This window comes from Mercenaria mercenaria, chromosome 14 (genome assembly GCF_021730395.1).
Source record: "Mercenaria mercenaria strain notata chromosome 14, MADL_Memer_1, whole genome shotgun sequence".
Taxonomy (NCBI): Eukaryota; Metazoa; Mollusca; class Bivalvia; order Venerida; family Veneridae; genus Mercenaria; species Mercenaria mercenaria.
Genome location: NC_069374.1, coordinates 48,541,308 through 48,552,906, shown reverse-complemented (window position 1 = coordinate 48,552,906; position 11,599 = coordinate 48,541,308). Strand labels below are relative to the sequence as shown.

General features: G+C 31.9%; 1 protein-coding gene across 1 annotated transcript; it reads right to left on the bottom strand.

Annotated features, from left to right (window-relative positions):
- Window positions 1-3,999: 3,999 nt before the first annotated feature.
- On the bottom strand, window positions 4,000-11,203 carry LOC123528234 (DBH-like monooxygenase protein 2 homolog). The gene is made up of 7 exons (XM_045307962.2): window positions 10,855-11,203; window positions 10,001-10,111; window positions 9,212-9,392; window positions 8,744-8,947; window positions 6,774-6,899; window positions 6,239-6,327; window positions 4,000-5,393 (listed from the first exon to the last, which is right to left on the bottom strand). Exons 1-7 carry the CDS (start codon window positions 11,020-11,022, stop codon window positions 5,301-5,303), a joined length of 972 nt encoding a protein of 323 aa, XP_045163897.2. The 5' UTR covers window positions 11,023-11,203; the 3' UTR covers window positions 4,000-5,300.
- Window positions 11,204-11,599: the final 396 nt, after the last annotated feature.

Sequence of the window (11,599 nt, the reverse complement as noted above, 5' to 3'; positions counted from 1 at the left end):
GTTAGAATATGAGGAAGCTAAAATTCGTCCATAAATCCATGAGCAAACACTTAATGTGAAGAACGGATAGGTACATTTTCACTTTACATTTATCAAAAGGCATACAAATGTTTTTACATAATGTCTTACGAGCACGCAGGTATTTTGTTACTTCCATACATATGTTTATTTGATTTTGAATAGTTGACATTATGTCATTGATTGCGTAAAACAATGCATTCTTAGTTATCATAGTTATTTTTGATAGACATTTCCTTTAACTACAAACAACTAGAATTAGGTCAGCTAACTTGAATACTTTCCTCTTATTTCTGTACCAGGACGACTGAATTCTTGTGTTATAACATGCGCTTTTACGTAATTTTAGACAACCACCTGCTTGCCCTCTCCGAAGTGCCCTGATAAACGTAACTAGTGAAATATTTATGGGCGGAAATACAACATTCACCTGCTTACCCCTACCGGTGCGATATTGATCGCACTGAGAAACCTAAACATTGACATGTTTATGGTTTCTTTTTCCATAAAAATACTGTATTTACCTAATTGCAATAGTAATTAGTATAAAAAATAGTTTAAAAATGGTCCATCCTTAAATAACTGTTTTAATAGGAAGTAAACATGCAAGCAACTATTTTGCTCAATGCTGTTGTAACTGCATGCTACAAACGCAAAATTGTTCGCTATATAGCTTAAGATATTTTCTCATCCAGTATCTTATAGTCTGTGAATAACCACAAAATGCACTACAATTCATAGATCTACCAATGCAGTAATTCTTACTTTTATGCTTGGCATAAACACACTTTAAACATAAATGTAAACTCAATAAAAATCGGCAATTTAATTTTTAAAACAAAATTTGTTACCTCAGTCATTCTTACCTTAGAATTGGGACAGATATTGTACTGATATAGAACAGATTGTCATACCATAACTGCTTTGGTCAGTTATTTCATTTCAAGTAATTACGAAGCACGCACATTGCCGAGTGCAAATATTTCACGTTGAAGCCAGTTAAAGGTATATAGTTGCCTTTTTCTGCAACGTGTTAGCTGGACAACGATAATCGTTTTAGTGCATTTTCCTGGAAAGATTTTAGCAAATAATATTTTCTAGATATTTCATTTATTGCCTAAAACAGTCTAGCGCAAAAGTTCGCGTTAATACTAAGTCTTAAAACTGTAACGAAATGTTTTTGAGCTACCGGGTTAATATTCTAAATTGTATAATGATACAGATAATTTGAAAGCGCTAGAAACAACAGGACTAATGGTTATTTCTTTTTCAATATTTATAAGTTCCTTTTTTGGTATTTAAAATATGACAGAATCTTTCTGTACTAAAACTTAACGCAATATCTCACAAAACTTTGCTAACCAACTCTATATAATAATTATGAAACTTATTAAAGTTATCATTTGTATTAAGTTCAACACCGAAACTAGCTAGATTGTACAAATAAATTTAAATAAATTTTTGCGATCAACTCCATCAAACCAATTTTTTGATATTGTTTTGTATAGATATATGTCTTCCCTTTGAGGTATTTACATACATGTATAAAGTATATATCAAAGTTTCCGTGAAATCAAAGAAAGCCATTAAATAATTTTGTTGATTTTACTGCTTTGACCCAGTTTTTAAAACCATACAAAACGATATCAAAACAAAATAATTTTCCAGTCGTTTAATATCTCTAGGCAAGAGTTCACTTTCCAGATAAACCTATGTTATTAAGCCTACGGTATTGAGCGGCCGGACAGCCGTTACTAAAGAGTTTGTTATTTACTCTTTATGGTTGTCTTTCTGTGATCAATTATTCGAAAATAAAATCATAAGAGCATTATGGAGTTTTAGACATACTAAATAGGGAACAAGTATTAAGATTTAAGGCAGATACATTAGGATATAAGTTAACATACATGTATAAAGACTCAAAACTAGTTAATGCAATCATTTCTTTAAACAAATTGCCATATCTGGAAGTACTTTTATGGTAATACATTTTAATTTCAAAAAGTCCATTCCACTAAAATCAGTATTCTCATGTTTGAATAGGGGTAAAGATCAAATAATGTACGGAAAGACTCCTAAAGAAAAAAGAAAATGATTTATAAAGGGAAACTACTAGCAGATATAATTTATCATTTGCGTTAACAGACTTATCTCTCACACGTTCATGCAAGTTTGGTCGCGATAACGGTTATATTATTTTCAAGTTGTCTTATTAAAGGTTGCTTTCATTGCAACGGTGGGGCAATGTGACTACTAGTTTTGTGTTGCAAGTTATCATAACAAGAAACAGTTTTTTCGTTAATGATAACTTGTCTAAATATGATTCTAGTTAAAGGTAAAGGCAATGGTCTTATTTTATTAATTCACTCTGCTAAAATTTCTTTAATCATTTAAAAAAGTAAAATAAAAATTCAAAATTGGCAAACAAATGAGATTGTCATGAGCACTTAAATATTTGATAAAAATTTAGGCCACTTTATTTCCATTGCAACAAGAAACAAAATGTCGGATTTATTAAGTTTCAATATATGTATTTGAACTGTATTCATTTATTTCTGCAAAACAATCGTTCTACCTTTTCAAGCTATAATGAAAGAAATTACTAAGTTTTACATCTTACACTCAAGAAATATATGAAATTAATATATTTAAAAGGTAATTTGTTAAATACGATTTTTTTCAGTTGTAAATGACGTCATAAACACTTATTATTTCAGCATTATGAAAGGATAGGAAATGGTTTTCCACATAAAATAAACATATTGTTAGGCTTTTCTTGCCCTTTTATATATGGTTCACACAAACACTGAATATCTAAACAATTATGTCCATCCCTTTAACTGTGGTATTGTTATGATTATTTTACTAATAATAATTAAACAAGAGGGTTGGTCTAAGAATAATGAAACTACGACCATAGTGCAATAATTTATCGTTGTATCGTTATAACATGCGTAAATATCATTTTCAATACATAGAAATGTAAAGTATACCGCCACGTCATTGCGCCACACGCTACAATAATGCTTGTTTTACTAACAGAAAAAAACAACAACAAAGACTAGAAGGCTTTCATCAGTCAATATTAAAATAATGCGCAAATTATATATGATATTATAATAACGAACAGTAATGTCTTCCTGTCGCCTGTTGCTATAACTTTAGTGTTCTAAAAGCAGATTACATTTTGCTGAACAATTGTAGATTTTGGTAATGCCTAGAGACAAAAATGTGGAAATGCTTTGGATCAACCCTTTTAAATAACTAAAAAGACATGCATGCACCTACAAGGTACTTAACTGCGGTGAAATAAAAAATGAGTAGGATCTGTTAAAAAGCAGATTTGAAAATGAAAAGTGGTTCTGAACATTAAAATTTGATTTTATGGTGAAGCTGACTATTTCTGTCGTTCCAAAGCTCATAAATATGACATTATTTGTATGGCCCTAATAAAAACTAACGATATAATTTCGTGTAGAAGAACAATCATTAAAATTCTCACAAGATCATTAAATTTTGAAAAAAAGTCTTCGAATCAATGTGTGATCACTTTTTGAATAATTATAACTGTTTTCAAAACTACCAATATTAAATATATTGCTCTAGGTGGAGTAACAAACATATTTCTGCTAAACCCCGAGCCGTCGCTGTTCTCTCCCTTTCAATATGTCTTGCCGTTTTTTTGCCAATATCCTAGACCGTTTCAAACAGCGTAAGCTCAGTGCAACATGTTCTTTTTAACATTCAAAATTTCTGTTTTGAAATTAAGCATACCATAAGCGCAAAATGTTGTTAAAGTTTAATACAATCAACCTATACCTATTCATATATTTTTAAACGTACCGAATTCTAAACAATTTGAAAAGTAAAATACACTAAATAATCTGATGAATTGCTGAAATTTACAACCAATTCTAAGAAATTCATTAAAGTCAAGATAATTTTTTGAATTTAAACATCTAATACTTGGCGTGATATGTAACCTTTTTTAGTATCGAATCAAGCTACACAGCTCTGTATTCTCAAAAATGCTATTTGGCCGTTTTCAGAAAATACATTTCCTTCCTGTAAAAGAATATATTTTCGCTGGGTCAAAATTTCACGAATTTGAGATTTTGAGTATGTTCTCGAGGTTTAATATTCGCGAAATTGTAAAAAAGTATCCTACTTGAATTTGAATTATACTTATGAACATTTACGCGAGAATTAATTTTCGCGAGATGTAGGAGCTCACGAATATAACAAAAATTAAACCTTTGCGAAATTTTCTGCTTTTACAATATATGCAGGATAATGTTTTTACATCAATAAATAATTTCTAAAGTTTGATATACATTTTGTAATACTAACTAACCTAAATGTATATGTAATTTAATAAATGTATTTTGAATGTTTTTAAGAAGAAAAATAACAAACATAAATGTCTTTAAGGTCTTGAGGAAGGAGATGTTCAAATTGAGACATTAGTTAAATGCATATTTGGAAATACAATATTGTGTAATTCAAACATTTCGATGCGCTCAAAGAAATTGTAAAACGTTTCGAACCCACAAAAAGTAACAGATAAGTAAAACGCTAATCTATGCAGTGTAACATAATTTCTGTGGCATTTCTTTGAAGTTACGATGTCTTGTCAGGATTCATACTAAGATATAACAGCAATTTACTATCCTATTTGTATCCTTTTGGTAGAAATCATATGTATAAAATGTAGTGGCGTTTTTGTTTTGTTATTTGATAGAAGATCATTTTGACGTAATTATGTTGAGGTACTTGATAAAATTTGAACTGAATAGGCATTGAAAGAATTTTATTTGCTCCACATGCAAACTTTTAACTTGCTTTCAGGGCTGTTTAAGCATTGTCCCAACATCTCCTTTGATGACAGGAATGCCAAAAAAAAACTAAAATTACCATTCTGGACATAACAAGTATATACATATTATAACTTAAAAGGAATATCTCGATTTATATTCGAGTGTAACCCAATGTCCTTATAAATTAACTAAATTCCATTAATTTAAATAAGATTAGACAGGAGGACGATCTTAGCCTAGAATGACACTGTAAATTTCATTTTAATTTTCTTATAGAATTTGACCTTGCAAAGACTTACGTTACCCTTTGAGATTATTTGCCCTGGTTGAATTTGGAGAACAATTTTAGAACCTAGCATATTTTCGAGCCATGTTTATGGAATAGACAAATAATAATACACATTATGGCACTTGTCTCGAAACGCATTTGTTTAACTCAGGTGACAAATAAGGTGAAATAATCAACTAACAGTTCAAACTTTTGTTGCCCTTCTGAAGACACTGGTCAAAGCCAAGAATTCTTGGGTAATATCTGATGAAGGCATAACACATCTCAGCCTGAAATGAGATACATGTTATTCAGTTTATAAATAAAATGATTCACTTTAATGGCATTTTTCACAAAATGTGACTCATGATATACCGTTTTATTGGCATTATGTGTTTACATGTCACCTAGAACGTTGTATGGTCACAAAAGCGTCTTCTTTGTAATCGAGTTATAACTTAGTAGACAAACGTTTCTCCTGTTGTTGCATATTTGTAACACCCATCACAGCTAATGCCAATAAAATTTGTCTGCTAGCACCCAGATATACTGAGCCACAAGACAGAAACACAGACAATCGAATGACATTTATTTCCTACATGGAGTAATTTGAAGAAATTGGTATATACAATTAGGAAGCTTACATGTATGATGCAAGGCCCATTCCTGGTTATCTTATTCCAAGAACCATTCTTAAAGCTCTTGCATAATTTGATAGAAAAATGTGTTACCATTATGTAAAAGAGATATCAGAAAACATTAAAATTTTATCCACTAAAAGTTACGCATTGCATTTTATCAGTTTATTGACAAAAAATTAAAGACATCCATGTTTTATATATTAACCTTTAGCCTGCTGGCGGCAAGTGATTCTGCCTTTGCGAGCAGTGCAGACCAAGATCAGCCTGCACATCCGTGCAGTCTGATCATGGTCTGCACTGTTCGCTATTCAGTCAGTAAATTTTCAGTGAAAATCCCTTCGAATAATAAATGATATTGCCCATATGGAATGATGGACCAGTCCATTTTAGAAATTTAGCAGGCTAAGGGTTAAGTAATACTTCAAAAAACCTCCCAAAATAATACGAATACTACGTATTAACTAAAAATGGCATTCTACAAAAGTAAGTGTTACTTGGGTGCCCTGGCCAAAACTTGTTGTCTTGTTTCTATATCGCATTCCTTTTTCACTGTCAAACCAGCATTTAATTTCTATTGGTTCACCTGAAACCAATACGTACATCAGGTCAGAAATACAGAAGATAGCTATAAATTACAGTAGAATGTATATACACAAACAATGTTCCATGTGTGAAATATTATTCACAATTATATTTGTAATGATTCTAAAATAATTTTCAGTGAGATAATCTTTGTTAAGGATTAAAGTATCTATTCATATTCTTACATATAACAGGAATTTCACTGTAGTATTTACATATAGGAGTTAGAACATTTTATGCAAAATCCAAGATCATTTGTTTTTATAAAACTAGTATTTTTTTAAAATCATTACTGCATAAATAAAACAGCACATACGGCTGGAGAAAATGTAAACACACAAAACAAGTACCTGTCACCAAGAGGTAATTACAGGTTGATTAATCACCGAAAAATTGTTATCCGATTAATATGAACACAAATAAATCAATTGTGAACTAAACATTTACCCGGATTTATAATAACAGGCGGGTTAAGATTGTGCCAAATCGGCTTCCTATAATTGTAGTTGTCTTCGTAAGCTATTCTTTCATTGACCTCCCTGTCTCTATGAACCTCTAATGCTGATCGAGTACCTGCAATGAATGTCATACACATTTCATCCAATGTTAACAATGTCATTGTTTAGGGTGTGACTTCTGTTATAATACCTCATATTTTGGTAATTATTTGTTAAAAAGTAGTATTTCAATAGAATGAGTGCCGCACAGCGACAGTTAGATGAAATTGAGTATATCTACATTTATTCCTCTGATAGACAGTCATACTATGATACATTAAAGAATATCATGCTTAAGTGAACTATATTATAGGGAGAAGTTTATGACATTTTGTTTCAATTTTACTACATATGAGCCGCGCCATGAGAAAACCAACATAGTGGCTTTGCGACCAGCATGGATCCGCGCAGTCTGGTCAGGATCCATGCTGTTCGCTTTCAAAGCCTATTGGAAATAGAGAAACTGTTAGTGAACAGCATGGATCCTGACCAGACTGCGCGGATGCGCAGGCTGGTCTGGATCCATACTGTTCGCAAAACCACTATGTTGGTTTTTTCGTGGCGCGGCTCATATATGTTTTAAAAATATCTTTATTAAGACTTTTGCCGCTATCTCATGCAAATGAAGTACACTTGCTTTAATATTTGTGGACATAAATGGTTACATTTCAGAAGGCAAGATTTTGAATAAACTGTATATTGAATATGTGTTTATATCTATTTTAGGTCTGGGCCATTAACCTTGTAGACAATTGTTCATAGGTACCAACTGCCTTTGTTAGACTAAGAACAGTGAACATTAACCAAGTGTCCCAATACAAAACACCTCCTAGAACTTTGTATGGTTTTATTGTTTCCCTTAAAACCGATCAATTATTGTTTTTAAATCATTAGCAATCATATAGGCGATTAATCTACAAAATCTCAGTCAGTTTGGGTGATAAAGTAGTAAAACTAGTATCAAAATAGAGAGGAATTGACACTGACACTTTTTCAAGGTATTTGTATTGTGAAACCACACGTGACTGAGATTCGCGATGGTCTTCAAATTAATGATCGCTTGCCATGGAAACATAATTTCCATTTTCAGAAGGAGCAGATATCGGGATATCGCAACAGTTAGAACCAAAATACAAGTCTTAAAATTGCCTGTAGCTTCTGAATTTATAAAGTTGCAAACAAAATAGGCAAGGGAAAGTAATATTTCAAAAGTTTTCACTTATATTATATACAACTTTAAAGCAAGTGATAAAATTTATTTTAAATTATCAAATTTATACTGAAGCTAAAACTCTATCTTGGTTCTACCAATGTTCCCGTCCATGTCTGATATAATGCCCGATGGGAAACATGGGGTCTTACCACCATTAAAGGCTTTGAAAGTCTTGATATAACCTATGTTCTGGGCCCAACAAAGATCTTCCAAGAATACATTCTGTTTTCAAATAGACTAGATTCACAAAGAGTCACTTTAATTCATTATTTCATGTACACATACTAGTATCAAAAAATGAAATTAAGCTGGAGGTAAACCCTTCAACATTGTATCAGCTTCTTTTTGTACAAACTGAATTTATCAAATTGCCTCAACCACGAAGAATGTCAATACCTCTGTATAGCCTGATAAAAGTAAAGTAGACAAATTTTGTTGATGAAAAATATAGTGCAGTGACATAAGCAGTTTGTTTCATTTTGTGATGTTTCATTGCATTTAGAGTCTCATTTGCATGTTTTAAAGATTTCAAACTTTCTGTTACATGCTTTATTTTATTCTAGACATAAGATAACATGTCAGTTTTTGTTATACAAATTTAAGCATGAAGAAGTAGTAAAAAGTGATAAAAGCATATAAAAGGCAACAATATCAACGTAAGGTATGGTCACTAAAAATCAACCATTTTTTTTTTATCCTGGCCTTACCAAGTCCATGCATATGCAAATAAACGTCTGTAATATAAATTGGTCTCGGCAGCATTAAGCCGGTACATTTACTGGAACATGTTCCGGAGATGAGGACATCACTTGCCTCCCCAGGGATGTCGATAGTGTTTTGACCAATTTGCACATTTCCAACATCGTATGGTCGTAGATTAGATGTGGCATGCAAGCGCATTCCAGAACAGTCTAGAAAATGAGTTAAAAGAAAAACGGTAGAAACATTTTGTATGAAAAGTGTTTCACTAACAAGTTTATGTATAACCGAAGAAAAGAGTTACTGTACATCTCTAATGAACATAAGTTTTCTTAGGAAAAATATCAATTTTGTTACGAAAACGTACGTAACATACACATTTAAACAAATAAGTTGCTTGCAAAAATAGCCGCCCTTATTTCAATGGAGAAATTTCAAAACCTACGATCTAGCTAAGTTCTATGTACGATAATTACCTGTTTCATCTTTTGAAGCGCCTTCATTATTCCAGTGTATCTGAAGGAGGAGATATTTAAAGGAACCTTTACCAATCCTGACACCCCCATTTTCCGGCATTATGAGATCATCCATTCCAACGTCCCATTTCCCAAGCCAGGTATGACACCTGTAATCTAGAGAGTCGCATGGATGGGGTCCCTGCAATTTATCACTTTGGGGTAAAGGTTTGAATCTTTATTAATTAAAGGAGTGAATATAGAAAAAACTTAACAACTGTTTTCATTCTAACTAAATACTCGTATATCAGGGTACCATAAAGATATACGGTGTTTTTCCTTCATCTATAAAAAGTGCTTTTCATATTATAATTGTAAGAATGTACTGGAGAAGTTTTTGTAACCTTTCCGGGGCATTATTAAATTATAAACTGAAATATATCTGATGATTTTACATCGACAAATAAAAAATACGTCTTTCACTGTTATAGAACATCACATCAACTTGTAAAAGTATAAATGATGAATGATGCGGTATGTATGTTAAATATATTTTGATACAGATGAAGATAAATCTTTACTCAGTCATTACTATTTTTCAAGTTGTTCGACAAATGGATAAACTGTTATAGTGTTAACAATAAAAAATGCATCATATACATTTTTATTTTTGGTTTTATTTGTGGCTTTACTCCTCGTTGAAATGATGCATCTGGTTGTAACGGACGTACACTGATACAAACATATGTTTCTCTTATCTGAAGGAAGGAAAAGTGTTTCTTTACTGAAGAAATTGTATGTTTTTTGTACCTTTTCATCCATTTCAAATTCACATCCAAACACAAGCATATGATGAATGATTTCTGTGTTGTTTATGATTGGTTCAAATCTTGTCACGTGGTATGGCTTGTCATCTTTAACCTAACTTGAACAGGTGTAAAGAATAGATATAATTTATAATATCTAGTAGTATCAATTACAATGTAGTACAGTTGTTTGCAATTAAGCTTAATTCAACTGATGAATTTAATTCTGCATATGCAGTAATGTTTCTGGTATATCATACAGACATTCCATTTATAGTGCAACGTTTCAGTTTTTGACTTCAGAAGAGGAATCCATACGTCAATTCAGGCATTACTTCAGGCACAGGCAGATGCCTGAGAAAATCCATAAGCCAGTTACATGATAGAATTGTACACCTCCTAGTGAGGCCTAGCACCTAGGGTGAGGATGGAAAAGTAGTTCAAAGTATCGATCTTAGCCACTCGGTCACAGATCACATCTGAAAGCAATGTACATCGTTATGTATTGTTTAAAGTTGACTACATGTTATTTTCCCCATAAGCTATTGCAATATGTATACGCAGTATATAATTGATGGCATTTCGTAATTTAGTATAGACGGATACTTTCGATAAGATGATCCTTCTGAAACAGAACGCGATCAAGCAAAATAACAACACATTCGTTTTGACCGAGTTTGTTCATGAGAGATAATGGAATTTACAGCCCCTTTACGCACCAGCTTAAGCGGGAGAAACGCTGCAAGCAACATGTAAAGACTTATGTTTCTGTGAGAGATTATTAAACATGTAAATAAAATAAAAAGGTTTACGATATAAGAAAGGTTTCAGAAAATGAAATCACGAGGGAAGTATTACCTCAAATTGTTGGCAGACATAATACGTTCTCGCTTCGGGAACTTTGACATACGTGAGTCGTAGATCTATGACACTTGTTTCATTGTTATCTGTTGTCTCAACCGAAACGATAAATCCATTCAACAAAATCATAAAGATTCTGATATGTTCAAACAATAAATAAAGCATGATTTCATTCACTCATTTACATTTGCTTTGTATAAAGATAACATACTAAATAGGGCACAGACTTTTAACATTTATAAAGATAAGTAACCAATGAACTAGAGTGTAAACTTCATACGTTTAAGAAGTACTAAAATGACTTCATGATAAGAAGATTTATAGGAGGCCGCTGTCTAGTGATTAAGGCGTGTCCACCAAGATTTGATTAAAGTTTCACCAGCATCACAGCCGTCCTTACTAGTTCGTTGTATGATAAAATGTGACTTTTTCTTCTTGTTAAATCTTAAATTATTGCGTTTAAAATTCTGCTAGATGATAAGACTCGCAAGTGTTGATTTACAAGATAAGTCAAAATATGTATACACGTCCAGTGGAGTATCTAATTTATATTCTTTTTTTTTTCTTTTTTCTTTTATTTTCTTTTTTTATTCTGCTGAACAAGTCTTAATCTGCTATAAATGGTAATTCCGCGTGGATGGTATTTGTATAGACTTCCATATAGCACATATTCAAAGATTCGATGTTAAAGATGAAGATACAAGTTGTATTAAAATATTTGGGAATACAGGAGAAGCCGCCA